Below are 26,246 nucleotides of genomic sequence, written 5' to 3'. Positions count from 1 at the left end.
CAGGTCTTTAGATTCTGGGGCCTGGGCAGAGGCGTCTGGAGGACCTTTCTGGAGAGGGTTAGGTGAACTCTACTCAGGACTACAGTTTGCCTCCTGCTGAGGCCACTAGACACTTTGCTCCCAGGTAGAGTGACCAACCGCCCTGGGCTGCCCAGCACAGGGGGAGTTCCTGGGGTGCAAGACTTGCAGTTTTTAAACCAGGAAAGTCCCAGGCAAACCAGAACAAGTTGGTCACCTTACAGTTTCAGGGCTGACATTAGTGATGAACCCCAGTGCTGGGTGTAGACAAGCAAAGGGGCAAGGAGGTAAGGAGGTGAAGGGTGGAAAAGAAGGGAGATGGACCCAGCCGAACCGTGAGAGGGAGCGAATGCCCATCATACAGGACCTGGTTGTGTGAATTAACGGTCCATTCAGGCAACGGAATGACAAACAGCTGCAGAAAGGAACACAGAAGTTCTACGGGCCGTGGAACAAAGTCCAAGTACCGTGTTGCAGGGAGAAAAAGCAAAGGCACAGAACAGTGTACAGTGTGTTCCCACCGGGTAAGAAGATGGAGAAAATACATGTGTGCGTGCTTGTCTGTACAGAGACTGACAGTCTCTGAAACAACTCCGAGAACATTGACTGTGGGGAACAGGGAGACTTTACTTTGTAAGCCCTCTCTAGGGGGCGCTATCACCCCTTTGGGAACAACTGGCTACTGGGGTCTCCTGACCCATTTCTTAGCATCTTACTGGTATGTCCTTCCCTTCACGCATGTTTTTTTTTCCCCTTCAACTTTTAAAAAATTTGAATATTTTATTTCCCCCCAGCTTTATCGTGATATAATTGACATATAACATCGTGTATGTTTAAGGTGTACAACGTGATTTGATACATTTATATGAAATAATTACTATAATAAGGTTAGTTAACACACCCATCACCTCATATAACTGCAATATTTTTTGGCAATGATCCCTTCAACTTCTAATCTTGAAAATTCTAAACCCTGCAGATAAACCACAAGAATAATACAATAAATACCATTAAAATCTTCCTTCTTCCTTCTTTTCTCTTTCAGTAAACATCTTTTGTTTTGTTTTTAATATTAATTTTTTGTTTTTTAATATTATGGACTCAGATCTAATTTTTAAATTTGATGTATTTAATAAATTATCATCATTATTGCTTTTTTTTTTGCTCATATTGTCTCAGATTTGGCTAGTGGGAACTCCTTCATATTGGCTCCTGTGTCCTCTTGACATACCTCTTTGGTCTTGGAGCATGTGTTTACTTGCCGCCAAAGCAAGGTGTTTCGGGCTTAACTTGTATTTATTCCATCTCAGTCCTAGAATTAGCTATATCTCCAAGGAGCCCAGGTTCCTTTTAGTGGGGTATGATATTTAGAAAACAATATCTGGGCTCTAGGGGGCTCATTGCTACTAGAGTGTCATTGCTTCTAGGCTTTTTTACTGAATGGAACCAAGAACTATATATTCTTTAAAACCGTGAATATGCACTGATATATTTAATTCAAATCTAATAACAAGTTTTTCTTCACCTTACCCCATTCTATATTTGTATCTTCCCTCTCCACAGTTAAAACCCTGGTCTCCAACAACATCTAATATTTACTCATTTGCTCTATCCTTCAATAGACACACACAGAAAAATAGTTTCAGAAGTATACCACCAGTATCTCTACCAACGACAAACCTATTACATTAAGTTCAATATGTCTTTGCAGTCCTTTTTGTCATTAGAAAATGTCATGTAACGATAAACAGTCAGAATACTCTGTCCAAAATTACTTGAATTAATGATTTTCTCTGTATAGTTATTTCATACCTACCACTCATATGATGTACAGTAAGACTTGCTTGTTTCTCTTTATGTCAAATTTAGAGTTTGATTTTAAAAATACTTTAGATTTAATTTTGATTTTGGATATATAAAATACTCCAAGTTAAATCATATCTAAAAAGGTAAATTCATAGCTGTCTCTCTGCCATCTCCATCTCCTTCACCTTGTCCCCTCTCCATGTTTATTAGCTTCTAGTTTATTGCTTCTCTATTTATTTTTGCAAAACTAAGCATACATATATATGTATATTTCCACTTTTCTTATGCAAAATATAAAATACATTTTTTTTTGGTATTTTGCTTGTTTTACTTAATACTATATATGCTGGAAATTGCTCCACGTGAATTCATAGGGATTTTCTTCATTCATTTCTATGGATACATAGAATTTCCTTAAATGGATTACCATAGTTTCTATTCAACTAATCTATGAAGATCGTTTGTGTTGTTTCCAGTATTTTGCAATTGCAAATAATCCCAATTTTTGCCTTGTTGTTTCATATGTGCAGGTAGATTCCTAGATGTGAGATTACTGGGTCAAAGTATAAATCCCTATGTAGTTAAGGCTTCCATAGGGTAGTACCAACAGATGGATTTTCCCCAAAGTGTGTTATCATTTCCTTGGCAGCCATAACAGAGGACCTCCAGTGGGCCCTATGGGACTCAGCCCTGGCATTGGGCAAATCCTAACATTAACTCACCCATATCCCTCAGTCACAGACTTCCTTATGTGAACGCCCCACCGGAGGATACAGGGAAGTGAGAGAGACTCATTGCTGAGTCCCTCCCATAACTCAATGGTCCTTTCAGGGTCATTTCAATGGTTCTATCAGTTTACAGATCTTACCCATACTCCTTCTTTTCCCACAAAAGCCAGCTGTTCCCTCAGCTTTCACAATTCGTAATCATTTTGGACAAAAATAAAACTTCAGTCTATGCTGTCTTTATATCCGACTTTCTTGGGAAACCTCAGATGATCTTTTCCAATTGAGTTGAATCTCATAACCCAGAAAAACTCCCAGTCCGGAGCACACTCTGTACACGAGAGAAAGAAAAATGCCCCTTTTGTGTCTGCCTGGTGACGGCCCCAAGTTGGGACTGGGGCCAGCTATGTCTTTGCCCAGGGCCAAAGCCCCAAATGGAAGGTCTCTTGGCCCCAACCAACTGGGGGAAGTTCCACGAGGTTCTGAGAGGCTGGAGCCCTTTGGGCATGGAAAGCCTGGATCATATTACACTGCACAGACCCATGTAACACATGCATGGGAAAGAGTTCTGAAGAGTCCACTGTAGGAATGTCAGCAGTGGTTACCTCTGGGCGGTGTGTTCTAGATTTTAATTTTCTTATTTATTTATTACTTATTTATTACTGTTATTTATATATTACTTTTTTATTACTTATTTATTACTTATTTATTTATTACTTATTTATTACTGTTATTTTGTTGTTATTGTTTGAACATGATCATGGTTCACTGTGTCATTTGAGAACATTTTATTAGCTGAAAGGTCATTGACTTCTCTTGGTCCACATGTGCCATGAGTTAGAAAAAAATAGATCCATTCAAAAGCAGCAAGTTTCCACCATGCATAATTCCAGTTGAATTGCTGAGTTGGTAGTGCCACACCCTCCCAGCAGCAGGATGTGTCTTTCTGTCCCCTGTCATCTCTGTCACCATCAGCAACAAAACTTCCTTGTGCATCTACCGCATGCCTGGCACTGTGCTAGAGGTGACCATGATGCATTGCTGTCCCTAAGTTGGTGGCGGTTGAGTATCAGGGGCAGATGTATACAGATCACTGCTGAGAAAAGAGAGAAATGCCCTAGAAAGGGAAGGGTTAGCTTTGTCTGAGGTGGGGGCCTGGTGAGCGATACCCAGAGAAGAGGAGTGAGGCTCGGCTGAGTTCGAAAGAGCAAGAGGTGAAAAAGAGGACTCTAGTGGGTTTTTCAGACAGTGTGAAAATGTGAGGCTATGAGATGCAGAGGATATAGGGGAGGGAGGGTTAGGCCAGACTCAGGTCACTTGCATGAGAGCCTGGGCATTACTGCTTCTTCCTGTAAGGGGTGAGGAGGAAGTCAAGATTTAAAGATTTAAAATAGGGGCAAGTCGTGATCAGATTTGCATTTTGGGGAAAAAAAACACATTTTGGCAGCAGTGTAGAAAATGGATTGTGGGGGAGGGATTGCGGCTAGAGGCAGGGAGCCCATTGACAAAATAATCCAGGGAGAGATAGCAAGGGCCTGACCTGAGAGGTGCCCTCGGGGCTGAAGAGGAGTGACTGTCGACGTCTGTGGGGACTGGCAACCCCCAGGATGAGAGAGTGGGGCGGGGAGCGGGCCAGTTGCTTATGCTATGTCTCAGGCTCTGTGAGGACCAGAGCTTGTGAATTCGGAGCCTAGCACAGTGCCTGGTGTGTAGAGAAGCTCAGTTAATATTTGCCTGCCTCCCTGCACTCTTATTTTCTCATATCCATGGCAGTCACCTCCAACATCTCTCTCCTCTCTTTCCAGATTTGCAAACTTCCTTCTTAGTGTCTGTTCTTTTTTATTTTTTTAATTTTTATTTTTGGCTGCATTGGGTCTTCGTTGCTGCGCGCGGGCTTTCTCTAGTTGTGGTGAGCGGGAGCTACTCTTCGTTGCGGTGCGCGGGCTTCTCACTGCGGTGGCTTCTCTTGTTGCGGAGCACGGGCTCCAGGCACACGGACTTCAGCAGTTGCAGCATGCGGGCTCAGGAGTTGTGGCGCACAGGCTTAGTTGCTCTGCGTCATGTGGATCTTCCAGGACCAGGGCTCGAACCCGTGTCCCCTGCATTGGCAGGTGGATTCTTAACCACTGCGCCACCAGGGAAGCCCCTGTTCTGTTTTTTTTTTTTCTTCCACCTTCACCTTTTAGATTAGGGCTGTTTTCTTTCCCTCTTCTTTTCTTTTCTAACTCTGTGAGAGTTATAATTCTCTTTCCCACATATATCAGCTTATCTCTGGCTTCTCAAGTTTTGTGTGTGTGTGTGTGTGTGTGTGTGTGTGTGTGTGTGTGTGTGTGTTTTATCCTTTACCTCCATTAATATCATAGAAAGCCAACACCAAGCATGTACACAGAAGCATTCTGTTAGAAGCAGGGAGAGGGGAAGATTACACACACTTATAATTTAGTATCATTTATTTAGTTATTATGTGTCGAATAAATAAGCAAATGTTTCTAGCAGATATTGGGAATTTTTGATCCCTTGCACTTGGTGGCATTTAACAGAGTTGGAAACACTTTCACAGGTACTATTTTCTTATTTTAGGTAATCATAGAAAAGACCCTATGCGATGCTATTAGCATCCCTGTTTTACAAATGAGAAAACTGGGGTGTATGTGCCAGCCCCTTTTTCTGTGCACATGTCCTAACTCATTCAATCTTCATAACATTCCTATAAAGCAGGTACAGTTATTATCCCCATTTTACAGATGTAGAATCTGAGGTACCCAGAAGTGCCAAAGTCACACAGCAAGATGTCGAGCTCAGGCCTATGTTTTTAACTGTGACCTCTATGAACTGCCTTTCTTTCTTCCTGGTTTCAGCCTAAAAAGATGTTCTGTCTCTTAATGTGGCTCTGTATTTGTGTGGTCTCATCCAGTGCATGTGGACTTGCTGAGTCTAACTCTGGAGTCACGCTTTGCTGCTGAAGGGAAGGGGTGTTTGGAGGGAGGTCAGGAGGCCTGGGGAGAGGAGCCTGGCTGTCCACACGGGTGCACTCAGCATGGCCCTAAGTGAGCAATTCCCTGTTTGGGGCCTGATCCTTTCCCCGTCTGGGGCCTGATCCTTTCCCCATCACTCAGAACCCAGAAGAGTTGGCCCGTGTGAGGGCTGATCCTCCCAGGGAGGCTCCTGCTATGAACCCAGCTCAGGAACAAGGCATAATGCAGTCCACCAAGGCATCTGTTCACAAGGGGAGCCCAAGGAGTCCTGCTGGCCTCCTTCCATTTACTGATCAGCCCCTTATGTCCCTGAGTGAGTCACACTGTGACAGGGGCCGCTTGGTTACCAGCCTGAGCACTGGTGGGGGTCCCAGGTCTGAAACTTCTTTGCTGACCAGCCTGGAACAAGTTATTGCATTTTTCTTGTGCCTCAGTTTCCTCATCCGTAATAGGATAATACTAGTATCTTCCTCTGGAGTTGTTGAGAGAGTAAGTGAATTAAACATAACCCACAATGACCCACGTGACCCACAATAACCCACGTGATCCACAATAACCCACGTAACCCACAATAATAGTAACGGGGAGGGTCTAGAACCAAGCCTGGCATCTCATAAGCATTCAGTAAATATTAGCTTTTGATATTAGCATAACTTTATACCCAGAATATCCTAACCTAAATTCATTGGAAATTGTATTTTCTTGTTCTCTGTCTACTTCCAGACACGGTGATCTCCTCCAGGGCAGGGACCAGGTTTTCCCACTGTTGTATTGATCCTCATGGCCTGGTACATAATAGGTCCTCAATACATGCCTGTTTTAGTGCACAAATGAGTGAATGCTGAATGAATCAAGTCCCACCATATAGATCTATGAACACCTCAAAACGATTTGCAAAGTCTGAACATTTGGCAAATTCCCAATGGGGCACGTGACCCAGAAAGGGCTGAGAGGTGGCCACAGGCCGCTAAGGGGGTAGAGTGAGCCCCACCCTGCATGGCCCTTGCCTGGGGAGCTCCAGTGCCATGGCCAGCAAGCGTGGGGAAGGGCAGCGTTCTGAGCTCACTCCCGGAGCCTCAGAGGGCCTTTTGTAGGGACTGACATTTCGTGTCCAAATGTGAAATTCCTTGGCCCCAGCACAAGGTTGAATGTGTTGGCTCTAATGAAGTATTTGCTGAAGCTTGTTTGCTGTGTGAGCTCACACACCCTCCGACCAGCTTGTTTTGAGAACTGCAGTCTCAAGAAACAGCAACACAATTTAGGAACCAAATCAAATGGCGAGAGTTGGGGCGGTGATGGAGGCAGGACACGGCTCCTCGCCCCTCCCAGGACGTGAGGGCCGGTTTCAGGGCAAAGTTTGGAGAAACAGGGAGATAGAAAAAAATGATAAAGGCTTAAAGGAAATCTGGAAAGGGCCAAAGCCTCCCTCACTATCCGTCCACTTAGTACAAGTGCTTGGTTTTGCTGCATGCCAGGATCTGTCCCCATGCGGGCGTCGCGGTTCTGATCATCATGCCTATATACATTTTCTGCTCTTTTTCACTTAATATTATATTGTGACATTTTCCCATGTTGTTACACCTTCATACTTACAGTTGTAATTTTATTCAGTTGTGCTCCTTGCATGAAATAAACTTAAAACTACATGGATACAGCAGGTTCCCACTAGCTATCTATTTTACACATAGTAGTATATATATATATATATCAATCCTAATCTCCCAATTCACAGGGAGCTCAGCTCGGTGCTCTGTGAGGACCTAGATGGGTGGGATGAGGGTGGAGGGAGGGGATATATGTATACATAGAGCTGATTCACTTCATTGTACAGCAGAAACCAACACAACATTGGAAAGCAATTATACTCCACTTAAAAAAAATACATGAATAAACATAGTTATTTTCTTTTGACGTAGAATACATTCCTATGAAGATTAATTGATAGAAGTGTTTTTAATGTTACCATATGATTTTCCAAAGTGTGAAACTACTTAGTGTATGATGACACTTTTTATGTATGTATGAAAGTATAGATATTAACACAGTCTCATCATCATCAGATATATATATATATTATTGGTTCACTGTTTTATAATTTACCCCATGTTTAATAAGTGTTTAACTGTGTACACACATGTATAAATTACGATGAGACTGATAATTTTTCATGTGCTTGTTTAACTGTTTGCTTTCTTCTTGGGAATATTTCTTTGTGACCTTGGCATATTTAGTTCTTGGACTTTGATAATCATATACATTCACTCGCCTGTTAGATCACGTGTAATGCCAACAATTTCCTCATCTTTTTTTCTTCTTATCCTCAATTTGCTTTGTTTCTGAAAAACAGAAACAATTTTTTAAGTTCAATACTTTGATTTTTTTCTTTAGTTTCTTCTCTTGCTCCAACCTTAGAAGTTTATCAGGACACAAGACAAAATAAGAAATGAAGAAAATGACAACCTTTGTATATATCTATATCTATATATATATCTTTACTGGAGTATAATTTGCTTTACAATGTTGTGTTAGTTTCTGCTGTACTGCAAAGTGAATCAGCTGTATGTATACATATATCCCCATATCCCCTCCCTCTTGCGTCTTCCTCTCACCCTCCCTAACTCACCCCTCTAGGTGGTCACAAAGCACTGAGCTGATCTCCCTGTGCTATGCAGCTGCTTCCCACTAGCTAGCTAGTTTACATTTGGTAGTGTAGATATGTCCATGCCACTCTCTCACTTTGTCCCAGCTTACCCTTCCCCCACTGTGTCCTCAAGTCCATTCTCTATGTCTGCATCTTTATTCCTGCCCTTGCACTAGATTAATCAGTACCATTTCTTTAGATTCCATATATGCGCGTTAGCATAGGGTATTTGTTTTTATCTTTCTGACTTACTTTACTCTGTATGACAGACGCTAGGCCTATCTGCCTCACTACAAATAACTCAGTTTTGTTTCTCTTTATAGCTGAGTAATATTCCATTGCATATATGCACCACATCTTCTTTATCCATTCATCTGTTGATGGACACTTAGGTTGCTTCTATGTCCTGGCTATTGTAAATAGAGCTGCAATGAACATTGTGGTACATGACTCCTTTTGAATTATGGTTTTCTCAGGGTATATGCCCAGTAGTGGGATTGCTGGGTCATATGGTAGTTCTATTTTTAGTTTTTTAAGGACCCTCCATACTGTTCTCCATAGTGGCTGTATCAATTTACATTCCCACCAACAGTGCAAGAGGCATGATGAGGCAGGAGCAATAAGTGTGAATTTTATTTGTGTTGTACAAATGGGGAGACTGGGCATCAGAGGGCTTGGTGACCTGCCCAAAGCCACACAGCAAATACGTGCAGCACCTGGTTCTTGGAGCCAGGGATCCTGAGGCCAGGTCTGCTGCTTGTCCCACTACCGACACAGTGATAACCTCTGAAGGCAAAGTGCCTTCTGTGTGTCCCAGGATCCCTGGTATCCTTCTGGGATCTTCTTGGGCCTTATGAACCTGGGAGGAAGTCCTGGAGAGAGGCTGGATGGGACCCAGGATGGCCTGAGCCTGATCTTTGGCCCCTGCTGGCCACAGGTTTGCTTGGAGAATGATGGGTGTGTGCCAGCACGGGTCTGGGAAACATCAGGGCATCCTTGTCCTTGCTCCACTGACCACCAGATTGTTCTTCTCACAAGTGGCCGAAAACCTTGGCCAGCTGAGTAGGAAGGCTAAGAAGTTATTTTATTTTATTTTCCAAATTTACAGATTTTCTGAGGGGAGGGCGATTAAGAAAAGCATTCCTACTGGGAAAAGTGTACACTCTTTAACAAAGTTGCCTCACTCAGGCAAGCTGGGACTCATTACTGGGAACTGGTTGTGAGTAACAGCCAATTGTAACGGCCAACGTTGATGGGAAGCTTCCTTTGTTGAAGAAACTGGGTTAAGTATTATCTAATGTAATGCTCCAATGGCTCTAGAATATGTGGTTTTATCAATCCTCTTTCACAAGTTATTCAGAGACGATGGATGACTTACCCAAGCCCACACAGCTAGGAAAGGATGGAGCTGGAATTCAAACCCAAGTATAATCCAACTCCCAAATCCACACCCCTTAACCACTCTGCTCCCTGCCCCCTGCCCTCCAGGGCCTTGCTTCCTGATGGAGGAGAGAGAGGGTGGGTGAGGCCCAGAGCATATATCTTATACATTTCGCATGCCTGGGTACTGGTCAGGGTCTGCTTGCATTTTGGTTATGCCTGTCTGTTTCTCTCCTTTCCACTGAGACTAGGAGCTCCTAGAGGTCTGGGTCCGTGTCTGGCTAGACTTTGTGTCTCAGCACAGTGAGGGGTCTGGCACGTGTCTGATGGAACTGGAGAATGAATGGGAAAGAAGGCAGGAGAGGATGAATGGATGGCAAGGTGTCTTAGCTGATTAGGAGTGGGATGCTTTTGGAAACGGTGCGACTTTAATGCAAACTTTAGATATAAAAGGAAGAGGGCATGGACCCATTTCCTTGGCTTGACTTGTTTAAGAGCATGTACTTTACTGCCAAGTAGCTGGCAGTCTCTGAGTGACTCCTGGCTCTGCCTCTTCTAGCTCCAAGACTTCCAGCAATTGACTTGACCTCCCTACCCTTAATGTCCCCATCTGTAAATATACGCTGATACTAATTTGTACTTCTTAGAGGGAGGGCTGTGAACATTAAATGAGCATATTTACACAAAACGTGTAAATGACAGCTACTGTGAATTCTTCCTGGGAGAGTTAGTTTTTGAAAATTAAGTAATTTGGGTGATAGGTACCTGGGGGTTCATTATATCATTCTCTCTACTTGTGTTGATGCTTGAAATTTTCCGCAATAAGACATTTTAAAAACAAGTAATATAAATTTGAGATGTTAGTTTTGTTTAGAAAACAAATGCAGGTATATCACTGAATACAGTGCAAAATATACACGCAATTTTAAAATAAAACACAAAAATAAATGAATGGCTTAAAGCAGCCCCTTAGAATTATGATCTCAGCCAGGGTTACTCATGATCTCACCAGGCCTTCCATTTTTTCATCCTAAAAATATTGCGAATAGTGACGCCTCCCTGCGAGTACTTCATGATTCAAGTGAGATGTGAGGGTGCTTTTTAAACTATAATTCTGCCTTCCAGATTCGATGACTTGTTCATTCATTCAACATGTTTCTTGAGGCCCTGCTAGGTGCCAGGTGCCAGGCTAGGTGTGGGGACACAGTCCTGCGCAACTCTCCATGGGATGCAGGATAGACCCAGGCACTCTACTGAGCTCAGCCTGCCCAGGTGCAAATTCTGACTCTGCTGCTTACTCCCTGCGTATCCATGGTGGGCCTCAGTTTCCTTGTCTGTAAAATGGGGACAATAATAATATAGTTTCCTCTTCCGCATTGCGGAAGTTTGAATGGGGCAATAGAAGTAAAGTGTCCAGCAGTGTCTAGCGCACAGCAAGTGCTTAATAAATGTTCATTATTACTACTGCCCACATGGAGATTATAGCCTAGCGGGGGAGGCTCACAATAAATAAATACGCAAAATGACTTGAAAGTATGTGTGTGCCATGGAGAAATGGGGTGGCATGCTAAGACAGGGAACAGCAGGTGAGGCCAGGGAGGGCTTCTCCGAGGAGCTGACCTTTAAGGTGAGCCAGTCAGATGATACAAAGCAGGGGTGGAGGTGGGGGCAGAGGTCAGCAGAGGGTGAGGCAGGAAGAGCTGGGCCTGCTAAAGGACCATAGAAGTATGGGCAGGTTGTGAACTGATCAACCCTGGGAGGCACCCTAGACGTTGTACGTCTGCATATTTTTTTACTTCTATTTTCTGGCACATGGAACGAGTATGTTATTTCGACCAAGCATATTTGGCTGGTTTTCCAGCAGTTGGAAGTGAAGTGTCTTAAGAACGGGACCCCTTGTTCTAATTGTTGCAAATATGTCATATGGGCTAGCAGAGGCCCAGGAGTTGGAGAAGGGAACAGGGGTGTGACCGGGTTATAAGGCTGGCAGGGTGGACGAGGCTACATCTGCAGGGCCTCATAGGCCTGGGAAACGGGTACGGGTTTGATCCTCATTCCGGTGGGAAGTCTTCGGAGGGGTTATGGCCAGAGGAAAGGTGGATCTCCACAAACGTTCCAGCCATCCCTCAGGCGGCTTCAGAAGCTGGACTGAAGGGGTCGCGAGAGTAGTGGCTGGAGGGCTCAGGGGACTGAAGCTGATAAGAGATGAAAGAGGTGGTCTGTGCCGGCATGATGATGCTGGCCGCGCTCTGCGTGATGCTCGTCACTCATTTGTTAATGAGGGAAAAGGCCAAGGGAAAGTAAAAATCAAAGAGAGATGTGGAGAAGAAGACAGGACTTAAGAGAGTTTATAGCCACAGGCTGTTTCTTTTTCCTGAATCCACGAAGTCCTCAAAGACCCCACAGTTCTCCATCTCCTCACTTAGGTCAAGATGCCTGTGCTTTCTTCCCACACGGCCTGGAGCTTTATCCAGATTGGAAATCCATCTCAAGCATATGGATCTGGAATTTTCTAATAAAGGGAGTGAGGATGAGCCAATCTGAGGCTGGACTGGATGGAGGTGCCGGTAGAAGGGCCAGGCCTGGTGCAATGGCTCGGCTGTGTCAGGCCCAGCTGCTGCCTGGGGGGTGCTGGCTCTGGGTCAGACGCTGAGCGCTCCACTTGCGCTGTCTCCAATGATCTTCCCACCGTGTGAGGTTGATGCCATCAGTATCCACGTTGTACAGGGAGAGGTGGAGCCTGTGAGAAGGTGTACAACCTGACCAGGGTCACCCAGGCCTGTCTGATGCCAGAGCCCTCGCCATCACAAGCTGCGTCATGACACGGCCTCCTCCACCCACCCCGCCCGCAGAAAAACCACCATTTTGTTTCATTGCCAAGCAGCAGAGGCTTTGGAGTTTGGCTGTTAATCTGACATCGAAGAGTCCTCGGCTGGGCTGCAGGGTGCTGAGACCCTGGAGCTGTAAGGGGTGGGGGTGGTGAGTACAGATCTGTGCATGGTCCTGGGAAGGAGAGTCACAGCTCTGTTTCCCAAGAGGGTTTGTGACACCCTTTCCCCCAAATAAAGATAGAGACTTGCTGGCCAAGAGTATACATTTTGGCTGTTTTGAACAGTGCCCGGTACGTAGTAAAACCTCAGGAAATATCTGTAGAAGGAGTAAATGAAGGTCTACAGCTTTCAGAACTGAAGGACATCTTTTCATGGGCCCTTAGGAAAGACTTAAAAAGCACCTTAATGTAACCTCCCCACTTTACAGGTGAGGAAACTGAGGCCCAGAAATAAGATCCCACCAGGCTGAGCTCAGGAACTTGGTGACCTAAAGATGGATCTCCTTTCCTTTCAGCCCAGAGCTGCCTATGCCTCTTTTCCAGGCAAATACCGTGACGATGAGTCTGCCACCAGGAAGTAAACGCACAACTGTGCAGACCGAGAGGGCGCACCAGCCTGCCTCTATCTAGAGCATATGTCCCTGGGATGGGGTAGAACAATCTAGATAGGCAGCTGTAGGAGTGTGGGTGACCAGGCAGCACCATGATTAGGGGGAGATTCGAGTTTTCAAGGGCTCTTCTTGGCATTTGAGGCTGCAGGTGGCTGGACCTGGCTGGATCCGCTCAGATTTATCTTTGCATTATGCAGAGTGCTCCGTGCCCGTTATAGAATTCTAGAAAGCTAGAGAGGAGGGATCCCGGGGGTCAAGGCACCAAGACATGGACATCGTCATCTACCGGGCTCATTTTCACAGAGCTGGAAATGGCCTTAGTGCCTCTACTAGAGTCCCAGTCAGTCATCACCAGTCAGTCACAGAAGGAGCCATCTCCTGCTGGGCCTTTTGCAGAGGGGGACGCGTGTGGGGTGGGCTTGTGGTGGAGCTGAGCTGGGAGTCAGGGGGCTGGAGTCTGGCCCCAGCTCTGTCACCAATCATGCGACTTTGAACAAGAGATTTAGCATCGCCCCAGTTTCCACTCCATCACTGATGTATTTCACCATTCATTCATTTCTTCAACAAATACTTATCGTGCACCTACTGTGAGCCGGGCACTGGGCTATGAGCTAGAGAAGAGGAAAGAAGTAGCTTTTCTCTGTAACACGAAAACCTTTGGCTCTAATAGTCTATCTTTCGTTGCAGCTCTTGTGAAACCTCCCCTGGCCATACCATCATTTCAATTTTCCTTCTCTGAGCCTTGTTTCACTTTGCAATGTCCCCCTTGAGATGTGACTTCCAGAATGTTCCATTTTATTATGAACCAGGAGCTTACAGGGCCAGGGTTTGAGCAGTTCTGAGAATGCTGCTGAGCGAGTAACCACAGACGTTTCTTCTGCTGTTTAAAATATTTATCAAAAAGATTTGCATAACCCTTCATTACCTGAGCAGGCATTTCCAGAGTTTACACTGCAGGTTGTAGTGATTGTAATATCTTGAGAAATAATTTTCTCTGGCCCTTGAATTTTTCCACTGGAAGAGTCAGGCAGCAGCCCATGTTGTATATGTGGAGTGTGTTTTGCAATGTTAATGGAGAGGCTGATTCACACCAGATGGGATGGAAATTCAAGGGAAAAGGATGTATAAACTGTACACCGTGATTCGGCTTTGAGGTTGGGTTTTTAAAATGTACTAAAAGTCAGAGGTCAAGGACCTGACACATGCCCAGGCTTTCCCCATACATTTTTTTTTCTTTTTTTGCGGTACGCGGGCCTCTCACTGTTGTGGCCTCTCCTGCTGCGGAGCACAGGCTCTGGACGCGCAGGCTCAGCGGCCATGGCTCACGGGCCCAGCCGCTCCGCGGCGTGTGGGATCTTCCCGGACCGGGACACGAACCTGCGTCCCCTGCATCGGCAGGCGGACTCTCAACCACTGCGCCACCAGGGAAGCCCCTCCCCATACATTTTTATGTTGCCTTAGCTCATCTGAATCTTGGTCTTGCTATAAAGGAGTCACTTTTATGATATTTAGTTTATAGACAAAATTCTGGTGCCATATCATAAAGTCCAAAGCAGCTTTTACTGGAAACTTCCTACATAAAAGCTCAGATTTGGATGAGTATCAGTGTTTCTCAAACTTAAAAAAAATTTTGGGGGGGATAAACATTAAAAAAAAAAAAAAGCCTCTCACCCCTGAATCTTCTGTGTGTGTTTATCAGCCAAGAAAATTTTGCTTAGATCCATTCTATAGCTCATAATACACAGGAGGAGGCATTTCTGTGGTCCAAATTTACAAATCAAACAATAAGAAGTCCTATTTACTGTGGCATATATAGCCTGGCCCTGTGCTGAGTGTTTTACATATATTATCTCCCATAATTATCCTACCTATGATTATCAACCCCTTTTATAGATGAAGAAACAGACCAAGGGAGGTGTGTCCCCAGGTCACCTGAAGGGGGCGGGGAGGGGCTCAGTCCAGATTTGGACCCTGGTCCGGCTGACCCCCTGACGCATGCTCTTCTCCACTCTGCTTCCTCTGGTTGTACTTCCCCTGTCCCATGTCCCGATGAGTCCACAGGACCAGCGCCCTCAGCGGTAGATCCATGAGCAAATGTTCTGCAGTTTCGTCCGAGCTGGGGCTGGAGGACTCAGCCACTGCCCTCGGCCACCCACTCCCCACCTGTCCAGCGTGTTGAGCCCTTTTCACAGTGGGCGGTGGGTGCAGGTGACAGGGTATCCTGGCTGCCTGGTGGAGTAGTTAGCTGGGTGGGCCTCTGGGCTTGGGCTTCCATGTGCATGAATTGACATTGGAGGGGGGAGGGTACGTCTTTGTTTGGACCAAAGAACAAAGAGGGAGGCTGTTGGCGGGAGGTGTCTGTGGACTGCTGGGTGAAGAGGATCCTGGAGAGGATGAGAAAGGTGAGGGCCTGAAGCTTGAGGAGGCTGCTTTCCTTTAACATTTAACTGTCTGTTCAGGTACTATGCCAGAGTCTGGGAGCTACAAATGTGGCCGTGGCCCACCTACCCTTGGGGAGCTGCAGCTACAGGGGGAGATGGGCAGCCTAAAGTTGGAACAACCCGAGAACAACCCAAGTTCTCATCTCAGAGTTCTGGTGTCAGCTCTGCGGCTTCTTAACTAGGTGGGCCTTGGTATTGTCATCTATACAGTGGGTTAATAATAACACTGACCCCTGAGTTGTGATAGGTGCTAGGACAGGGACGCTTGGGGAGTCAGGTGCAGAGGACAGAGGAGGGCCTCATGCTGTCTTGGAGGGCTTCCTGGAAGAAGTGCCGTCTAAGCTGAGACCTGGGGGAGGCGAGAGGTTTACCTGGCAAGATGAGTGGAGAATGGGCTCCCAGTGGAGGTGTGGGCTTTTGGGAACCTGAGGACAGACCCATGTGGCTGGAGTGACCAGCATGAGGGGACTGGAAGGTGGTGACTTGGTTCTGGCCTGGGCCTCTTTTGGGGACTCAAGTGTCCAGCTGAGATCTGAAATTGGTACTGGTGGGGCGGGGCATCCTCACTGCCGCCGTGGCCGAGGGTGGAGAAGAAATTGTACGGCGGGTGCTGTGGGACACCCACAGGGAGCACTGCGGGGAGGAGGTTTGGAGGGGAGCTGGAGGAGACTTGCTGCCGAGTGACCTCCCACAAATCTGGACCTGACTTGCCCTGAAACGGCTGAGAGAGCCCCCGGAGTCATGGTAACGTCCCGATGGCGGGCTTGGTCCTTCTTGCTGGGCAAAGCCTGTTGTGTTTTGGTTTCACTGACTGAGTCAGTCCATCCACCATCAAGCATTTATTGAGTGCCTGCCATGTGCCAGGTACTGTTCTGGTCACTGGGATAGAGAGGTGAGCACCAGAGTCCGAGATCCTATACTCATGGAGCTTAACTCCTAGTGGGGAGGGGCAGCGGCCTCAGATGGAATGGTCTGCGAAGGTGCCAGTACCTTCCTAGGCACTGGGAGGGAGGGGCAAGGCCCGTGATGCTCTTGGGGACTGTGACCAATGAGAGCAGCGGCCCTGAGGTGGGGCCAGTTTGGCAGGCTCAGATGGGTGACCTGTGCTTGAGGGAGGGGAGAGCTGAAGGAGTGAGAGTCAAGAGGCGTCAGGAGGCCAGTTCACGTAGGATCTGGTAGCAGCAGAAGGGTTGTGGCAGCTGTTAGGGAAGAGACCATGGGCATCAAAGGAGGATGGAGGGAGCCCTTCCTGTTGTCCAGTGACAAGAGATGGGCCTGGCCCTGAATCCCAGCTCTGCTACTAATAGCCTGAGGAAGCCAAGCAGGTGCCTCAACCTCCGTGTGCTTCCATGTCCTCTCCCGTAAAACAGCAAGGGCTACTGCGACAATTCGGTGAGACGGTGCGTGTAGACCATCCCAGCACCTGGCTTGCTGAGCATGTGCTCACCAGGGCGATTCTTAACTCCTGTGATGATTATTAACGCCACGAGGGCAAACCCAAGGCAGGGTGTGCCTCGCCTTTCATGCTCCCTGAAAATCGGAGCTGTCTGCTCTCTGCCCACGGCAGGGCCTGCATGTCATTGCTCATCTGCCTCACATGCTCTCCTGTCACTACAGCTGGGGGTCAGGGGAGAGGGAAGATGGTGCCCAAGGCCTTTCCACAGCAGGTGGTAGGAGGGCGAGGGCTGTGGGCTTCCTGCTGATTCTGACAGGCTGCCAAGGCCGAGGTCTTGACACCGGGGGTCAGGACCCTGATGGGTGGGGACAGGGTGCCATAAGGACACTGAGGAGGGGCACCCAGGCCAGAATGGGAGTGCAGGGAAGGCTTCCTGGACTGAGGAGGCCCATGCTGAGTTCTCCAGGTTGCTGGCGGTAGCAGGATGAGGGGAGGAGTGGTCCAAACCTCAAATGCATTTTAAGGTGTTTGAAATCCCAGCATAAGAGAGACAGGGGTGGGCGGGAGGGATTGAAAGAAGTCGTAGGGGAGAGATGGAGCTGGAGAGGTGGGCAGGGCAGACTGGATTCCCAAAGAATGGACTGAGGGGGCAGGACAGGAACCAGAGGTCCGACCAGTGAGGGGACCCTGCAGACCCGCAGGCAGTGAGAGCTGATGGGGCCTGGACCAGGAGGTGGCCGTGAAGACAGAGAGATCAACTGGGCAACACTTGACTTGGAGATTGAATAAATTTGGATGGATGCAGAGAGAGCATTGAAAACTGATGCCCAGGTGTGTGGCTTGGCGACTGGAGGGTGGCGCTGCCTTTACTGAGACCAGGCACCCAGGAGGGAGGGCAGGAGAGGATGAGCCGGGCCTTGGTTGAGTGGGAAGGGCTTGGGAAGCACCCTGGGGAGAACTTCAGTAGGTCTGGAGCCCTGGAGGAAAGTCCAGCCCTGGGTGTAGAGGTGGGCTTCCCTGCAGATAGACGGTGGAGCCTCCTGAGTACTGGGCGGCAGACAGTGTAGAGGGAGGAGAAAAAGAGAGGTGTGTTAGTATGCAGAATACCGTGGGAGCCTGGGGGTGCGGGGCAGTGTCCTAGGTGTCCTTGGGCTGATGGCTTTGGACTGGGCCCTTGAAGGATGTCTGGATGTGGGCAGGTGGAGGAGGGAAGTGAAGGGGGTGCCAAACGTGGAGATAGAGGCAGCTTGTGACCATGGGCGAGGAAGGCTGGTGGAGGAAAGGCTTCTTGGGAAAGAGACTACAGAAGAGGAAGGGTGGGCTCACTAGTATTGTGAAACGTGTTGCATGTCTCTCTGAAAGAGTCAGGGCTTTTTCCCATAGATGAGGGAAGCCCAGCATGGTTTTGAGCACAAGAGAGACTCAATCAGAACCATGTTTAACAGAAAGCTCTTTCTGGCATCACTGCCTAGGCATGTGTCCATGTGACACTGATGCTCAGTGGAGAGAGTGCTGGTGACTGTCCCTGCCCTCTCATATTCCACTCCAGGGAGCCTCAGCCCGGCCATCTTCACGCAATGGAGACATATGAGCTGAACCGGGAAGGCAGCTCTCGGGTTGATGCGGGGCCAGTGGCGGCCCTTCTACTCTTCATCCTGAGCCTGCTCATCCAGGTTGTCACCTGGACCGCTGCCTCAGCCCTTCCTCTTGCCTGTGTTTGGGTGCTACATGCTCTTGGCCTCCAGACCATCTCCTGGGTCTGCCTCTGAGCAAGCAAGCCACCTTGGTAAGGAGAGGGCGCTCTGTAGGAAGACACTGTTCTCTACTCTGGAAGCCCCCCTTCCATATGCCCCTACTGCCCACTGCCCCACCCAACTGGCCATTGTCCACTTTTTAAAAAGCTTATGACTTAATAATATCTAATACTTGTTGGACTGCATATCACGCGCCAGACCCCAAGTGAAACATATTACACGCATCATCTCATCTAGTCCTCTTCAGTCTTAGGAAGTGGGTTCTCCTGTCGTACCCATTTCACAGATGAAAATATTAAGGCTCGGAGAGGTTAAATAACTTGCCCGTGGTCTCACACACAGTCAGAGACTGTACATTTGGGATTTTTAATGCAGGCAGATAGACGAAGTTCATCCTTTTAACTCATCACCCAGACCATTACCCTCTGAGCAGACCCCAGTCTCTGGGCTCTCCCTGTAGCCCTCTGCCCATCCCCTCTTCCATAAACGGGCTGCACGATTACACCTCCCCTAAATGCCCTTTTGGAGTTGTGGCCCATCTCAAGGCAGAGGGAAAGCTGGTGGTTTTGACCTAGGTGGGGATTCCAGCCTGGGCACTTACTTGCTGTGTGTGTTCTTGGAATCGTCACTTAACACCCTCAAACCTCAGTTTTCTTATCTGCAAAATGGGGGCCTCTGGTCCCCAACTCTAAGAGTTATTCGGAGAAAGTGAGATAAGGCTCTTAAGCTCTTAGCATAGTGTCAGGCACAAGGGAAGGATCCAGTGACTGTGATCATTAGAATGTTATCACGGCCCTGGTTGCCTCTTTGCACAGCGGAAAGAGCCACCTGGCCAGGTGCCACCTGGCCAGAAGCCACCTGGCCAGGACCGAACAGGTGCCCATGGCACGTGTGTGGTGGAGCCAGAGGACAGGGAGAATGAATCACTGACCTCCCAAGCCCGGAATTATTAACGTCGTTATTCTCAGACTTGTAAGGAGGGTCCGGGTGGGAGCCCATATATGGAAGGCTCCACGCAGCCTCCGCAGCAAGCGCCTCCCGGGTCCCGAGTTGCCATGGAGTCCGGCAGGCGGCCTGGAGGCGGACGCCCGCGTCGGTGCCCACAGCACCGCCCCGGCGCAGGTCCTCGGTCTGCGGCCCGAGCGCTGGCCGCGCCGGGTTCCGCCTTTGCGCGGGTCATTGACCGCTCCTCTGGGACCCTAGGGGAGAGAAATAAACTGGAGCGGGCGTCCTCTGGAGAGTGGGGTGCGTGTGCAGTGCTTGCTGTAGGGCTTCAGCCCCCGGCCGTTCCAAAGGTCTGGCGCGTAGCGGGGCCGAGGGGGCCTGAAATCCAGTCCCCGCCGCTCGCCCATCCGAGCGCCCTGTGCGCGCCTGCTTCCGGCCGGCTGGCGAGCCCCCGGGCCCGGGCCGCGCCACCACCCGGGGTGCGGCCGCCTCGGGGGTGAGCCCTGGAGAGGAGGGGCCCGGCTAGGCGCGGCGGGTCCGGGAGGGAGGACCCGGGGCTCTCCGGCTGGGCCGGACGCCGCGCCTTCCTTCCCAAGCGGGCCGGCTGGGCGGGGCGGGGCGGGGCGCGGGGCGGGCCCTGGAGGAGCACGGGGAGGAGCCCGAGCTGCGGCGGCGGCCGCGTCAGAACAGTGCTCCTGCTACCCGGCGGCTCAGACCCGGCCCGAGCGCCCGCGGAGAACACGGACAGGGACCTGCACGGCCACGGGCGCTGCGCCGGAGGCTCCTCTCGCGGGCGGGGGCTGCGCTACCATGGCGGACAAGGAGGTCGGCGGCAGCGACACTGGGCCCCGAGGTGAGCGCAGCGTGCGGGTCCTGCGGCTGCGGCGGGGCGGGCGGAGGAAGGCATGAGGCGCGCTCGGCGCCCCGCAGTCCCCTCGCGGGCCACGGAAAAGTAGGCGCCCCCACTCCATCCTTCCCTAGCAGGCAGGGCCGGGGTCAGCACCGCGGCGGGGCCGGGAGTCCAGGGGGCCAAGGGTGGCCCGCTGGTCACGTGCTCCGCTCCCAGCTGGGGTGCGGACACTGCGGCGAGGACCGCAGCCCCCGCCCGGACACCCCACTGTCCCCGCCGCGGGATGTCGCCTGCGGCGGGGGCCCAATGCACGTCTGGGTGAGGACCCTCCCCCATGTCCGTCCCCTGCGAGCTATGCGGGGACGCCCACGCTGGCCATTTAAACGGCCGGCCTCGGGGTGACCCGGTGTCCCCAGCGGCTCATTTTCGTGACTCAGCGAGGCGGGGGTGGGCACCAGGGGGAGTCAGAGATTTGGACCTGTTCTCTCACCCGGACAGATGCACCCGGAGTGGCGGCTGTAGCTCCGGGCCGAACTGCATCTCACTCTACATCCCCGCCCACCCCCGGGGATTCTCTGGGCTGAGGAGGAGGGAAGCGGCGGGGGCTCCTCTATCCCTTCTTGCCCGGGCTTGGGGGGAGGAGACGGCGCCCAGTGCAGGGGGCAGACGCTCGCATTTAGCAAATGTGCCAGGGCCGCTTTCTTTGGGAAGCGTGGTTCAGGCTCAGAAAGTGGGGGGAGGGAGGGTAAGGAGCGAGACTGGACCTGGGAGTGGGGGAAAGAGGAGGGGCAGCTCTTGGATCCCAGGGCTATAAATCATGGCTTTCGCCAGCAGAGGGGACAGGCTGGCCAGGATTGTGGGTCCCAAGTGGGGAAAGTTGGGCGCACGAAGGATGCCGCGCGTCCCTGACCTGCAGGGCCTTGGCAGTAGCAGCTGCTGGAGGGGAGCGTGGCCCGGGGGCTTCCTCCGGAGCGACAAGGCAAGCCTCCTAGCGGGGACGAAATTAAATGCCTAGGGCGTAAGGGAAATTCGTCCAGGAAAGGAGCGCTCGGCTGTGCGGGGACCCCACTGGAGATGGGGAAACTGATTCAGGTGGCAGCACAACCACCACGAGAAGTGTACTCACAGTCTTGCTGTCTGTGGCCGCGTCCCCTCGCCCTCTGATGAGCTCGGAGTCGCACCTGCCCCCTCCCCAACCCATTGTTCCTGCGGATCTGGGAGGTGCCTCCCGACACAGCACTGCAGTGGTGGGGGAGTGCTGGGGGGAGGGGGAGATCCTGACAAGGCTCATTCCTGGAAGGGACGTGGAGAGTCCAGGCGGGGCCTAAATACAGCATCTCGAATCTGCCCCCCTCTCCTGCCCTTCCTCAGCTGGCAAACACGGGCAGTGGGCTGGAGGCTGTCTTTGTCTGAACATCACTCAGCAACTGGATTGATTTATCTTTTCCCCACCCTTTAAATTGGAAAAAAAAAAAGTAAGATGATAGGGAGGAACATCAGAACTGCTAAGGATTGCTAAAGCTTAAGTTAGTGAAGCAGTTTCTTGCCTCTTATGTTAGAACAGTGGGTGGCTATATCCAGTGCAAGGTTGGCCATAGGATTTGTCAAATCAGAAGAGTGAGCAACGATGTGTACCAGCCTCCTCCCCCGCTTTGTCTAGAAAAATGGAATTCAGCACCCCTACCCTGCACACACTCACAGGGGCACTGTGTAGTTGTCTCTTCTCAGGCTGAGAGAGCTCCCCATCCAGAATGGGGAGACATGCGGGGTGTGCTGGGCTACCTGCCACTGCTGCCTGCATCTATTCTAGAGTGTTTCTTCACTTCCAGTGATCTGTGGTTCCAGGCATGCTGTGACAATTCCAGGCACATGGACTTGGGACACAGAGCAGGCTGTCCCTGGCAGCTCACTGCTTCTCTCTGGCCTCCATCCCTTCATCTATAAAATGAGAGATATTAATAGTATCTCATAGGAGCTGAGCCTGCTCACCCACCATCTAACACATCTATTTCTAAGGTTTCCTCATTGCATATTCTGTGCTGGGCAATGAACATGCATTATTTTATTTTTTAAAGCCACACAAGAAACCTGGTACCAGCATTGCCCCTTTACTGGGTAGGAAATCTAAACATAGGTTGAATGACCTATCCAAGGTCACATATCTAGTGAGTATTGATTCGGACCTAGGCACGTGGACTTGGGACACAGAGCAGGCTGTCCTGATTCCAGGGCTCCAGCCCTTCACCACCACCCTGCACAGCCCCGTGGGCCAGTGATTACCGTTCTGTTAGGGACATAAAAATGATTGTTCTTCGGGGGGTTATTTCAAGGATTCTCTCGGTGCCAGAGGCATCAAAATGGGATGGGACTTGTGAGCAGTGGGCACCCCGGGGGGTGGGGTATGCTAGAAGGGATGGCCACAAAGCTATAAAACTTCTCCCAGTAAATCAAGAGGGGGACGTGCCTGTGAAACAAGAATGGCAGGTTGGTGGTCACTGAAGCTGGGTGGCGGGTACCTGACGGTTCATTACTGTTCCATTTGCTTTGTATGTGTTTGCAAATTTCGTTAATAGAACATTTAAATTAGTTACTTTATAAAATCAGAAGGTCCACCCTTTAACCCCTGGAGCTTTGGACCAAAAAGGCTGAGATGACCCTCAGGCTTGCCCCCACCAACACCTGAGTTGGTTGACATGTGGAGCCCTAGAAGGATGAGGTCAACTGGGGGGCTGGCGTGGTTCAGGCTGGACTAGCTCCTGTGGTGACCGAGTCAGGGCTAGGTGTGGGCAGTGGAAACCAGGTCATTTGCTCCAGGGTTGGGGGAGGGTAAGGAGAGGCACAGCAGGCAGGGGTTTTGCCTGGGTTGGGGGTACCTCCAGAAGCAGTGCTTTGGGCTTTGGAGATGGGATTCTTACCATCCTGGCAGATAATTGTAATAAAAAATAAACATTTTAAATTGTGACGTTTATTGAGGACTTAGTTTGTATTGAAATCTGAGAATACTGAATTATCTCACTTAGCCCTGGTCACATTTGTTATTGGATGAATGACTCTAGGAAGGGGCACTTTCACCCCTATTTCACTGAGGAGAAAGCTGCCAGGCCAGCGTGGCACATCTGGAAACGGGCTGAGTGAGGGTTAGGAGGTGGTCTCGCAGCATGTGCTGGGCCCTCCGGGAGTTGTGCTGAGCATCTGCATGAATGAGTGCATGACTAATAGAGCGTGGCTGCCCCACTTTCCTGTGGCCACTGAACTCCGGATGGGCGTGGAAGGGTACTGGTTGTGGCTCCCAAAGGAGCCAGGAAAAAGTCGAAGTGATGCTCTGGGTATCGCTAGTTAGGGCGGTGGCCATGGGATCCACTTGCATGTCCACACCTGCCTTGCAGCTCTGTCCCCTGTCACCGTGATGCACCCCTGTGCGTGTCTCCTGCGTTTTCCATCTCCTTCGTTTCCCAGAGCCCTGTCATCTTCTGTGGCCCTCATGCAGTTCCCCCTGTCTGGAACATCCTCACTTTCTCTAGCAAACTCCTGCTCATCCTTCAAAACTCAGCTCAGGTATCACTTCTCAGGAAGCCTTCCTGGACTCCTCCATCTGGATGAGATCCTGCCTGTGTGGGGCAAAGCCTTTGGTGCTAACCATGGCTAATCCCAACTAGCGTTCATTCCAGTTTCCTATGGGAATATCCCACTGACTCCCCCAACAGCCCCATGAGGTTGGTGTTATTATTACCCCATTTTGCTGATGCGGCAGTTGAGGCCTTTGAGAAATTTTGTAACTTTTCCCAGCCAATGAATCTCTTCACCCAGCCAATGAATGCTGGAGATGGGGTATGAATTGGTCATGGAGCTTAAAAGATTGTGCTCTTTCTCTCACTCACTTTTCTCCCAGCAGGGGCAGGGACTGTGTCTTGCATTTCCATACTTTTAGGGAGGCACATAGTAGGTGCTCAATAATTGTCCTACTGTGTGTTGAGTGAATCTCAGTCAGCAAACTGTGAGGGAGTACAGCAGTGGGGAATGGCATCCACATCCTGCCCACTCCACAGGGAAGTGGCGCTTCTAGAAACGCTGATGCTCAGGAGTGGGCGGAAGCTGGAGGGGGAGGTGGGTGGGGTTCAGTCAATCGCTGAAGAGATGCGACTTTGATTCCAACAAGGCTTTGAGTGACGACTCAATCTTGTGGGGGTGAAGTGCTCTCTTCGCATAAATAAGCCTCTTTGGTGAGAGAGAAAGCTTCTTTATTATCGCTGCGCATAATTAGAATGGCAGGGAGGAACCAGCGGTTTAATGAATAAGCAGCATGTGGCAGGGAGCGATCGCCTCCCACCCGGGCCCCCGCAGCGGGCTCTGCAAATCCCTGCTGTGTTATGTTTATTGCAAATGACTCCCAGTCCTGCTCTTGGTCCAGATGTGCACTAGAGGTGCGGAGGGCTGGAGGAGCAAAGTGGCTTTGGAGCCCAAAGACTGCGGGTCAGCTCCACCTAAGGTTTCCTTGCCTGGTCTGTGAAAGGGGTGCATGATGCCTGCTGGGTCTGTTGTGGGAACAGTGAAGATAACGGATGGGCAGGAAACTGTTTTGAATGCTTTTGAACACCTTTCCCCATCTTTGCAGAGTCCACTGGTGGGAAGCAAGAATGAGGGCAGCTGTCATCCAGAAATGGTCCTGGAGTGGGTGGTGTCAGGAGCCACACTTTTTTTGTTGTTGTTTTTGTTTTTTTGCGGTACGCGGGCCTCTCACTGTTGTGGCCTCTGCCGTTGCGGAGCACAGGCTCCGGACGCGCAGGCTCAGCGGCCATGGCTCGCGGGCCCAGCCGCTCCGCGGCACGTGGGATCTTCCCGGACCGGGGCACGAACCCGTGTCCCCTGCATCGGCAGGCGTACTCTCAACCACTGCACCACCAGGGAAGCCCTAGGAGCCACACTTTTTGGCCACTGGACATTCCCTGGGGTTAGTTACCACAGTGGTTCTTAATCCTGGCTGCCTGTTAGAAGCATTTGGAGAGTGTTTTAAAATTCCTGGTGCCCAGGCCTCATCCCAGAACTATTATATCAGGACCTCTTTGGGAGAGTGGCCAAGTTTGAGAATCACTGAGTTTTCACATGTCTGCATTTCAGACTTGGGACCTTAGCACGTGGGAGTGGAGGGGAGGGAGCGGACACGGTCCACTCCCTGGTGCTGGACTGTCTGAGTCACCAGGGAGTCTTAAGCAGCAGCCCTGTGTTAAATACTTCACCTGTCTCATCTCATTAAATCTTCACAAGTACTCCACGAAGTGGCTGATTTTACACAGGGGGAAACTGAGGCTGAGTGGAATTAAATGCATCCCCCCGGTGACCTAGCTCTTGGGGCTGGTGCTAGCACAGAGCTCAGGGCTGTCAGGAAAGCCTCCTCAGGCACCTCTTATCCTCAGGGAACTGCTTCTCCGTCTGTCTTTAGCTACTTGAGGTTCCCCTTTTTTGTACCGACCACCCAAACTATAATGTATTATTTAAAAAATTGACCTACTGTTTTTCTTTAATGCACTTATTTTAAGAGTCTTATTTATATCACTTCCATAAATAGAAAACCTGTATCATTTCCACAAACAGAAGGTAACCATAGCCCAAATGCATGGAACCCACATGAAGTTAGTACTTTAGACAGATCCTGCTGCCTGCAGAAGGTTTTCTGCTGAGGCTGCGCTCTGGGTCCAGAGGGAGACTAGAGCGTTTTAGAGGAGGTCAAGGACATGGGAGCAGCAGACTCTTTCATGGAATCAGGCTCAAGAGGGTCTTGAACAGGAAGGGAAAAGCTTTAGGAATCACCTGGGGGGAGGTCATTAAAATTCTCATTCCCAGATTTTCTGGAATTAGACCCATCAGGGAAATGGGGCC

The 26,246-nt window shown here is 49.8% G+C and overlaps 1 protein-coding gene across 2 annotated transcripts in view; it reads left to right on the top strand.

Moving 5' to 3' along the window:
* The window catches only part of HSPA12A (heat shock protein family A (Hsp70) member 12A), a gene marked incomplete at both ends in the record, with an annotated part of 142,024 nt that overhangs the window by 56,860 nt on the left and 58,918 nt on the right, over positions 1 to 26,246 (top strand). Inside the window, one exon of one of the 2 annotated variants that reach the window (XM_082674069.1) lies at positions 20,333 to 20,375. The exons of the other annotated variant lie outside the window; for it this stretch is intronic. Within the exon in view, the coding sequence (XP_082530195.1) occupies positions 20,333 to 20,375 (43 nt within the window). Of the gene's footprint in view, positions 1 to 20,332; positions 20,376 to 26,246 lie in introns of those variants that run through there. 2 annotated transcript variants of the gene reach the window in all.

This window comes from Grampus griseus (genome assembly GCF_964374135.1).
Source record: "Grampus griseus genome assembly, chromosome: 16".
Lineage (NCBI taxonomy): Eukaryota > Metazoa > Chordata > Mammalia > Artiodactyla > Delphinidae > Grampus > Grampus griseus.
The sequence above is the reverse complement of the archived record's forward strand: the minus strand, read 5'-3'. Positions and strand labels throughout refer to the sequence as shown.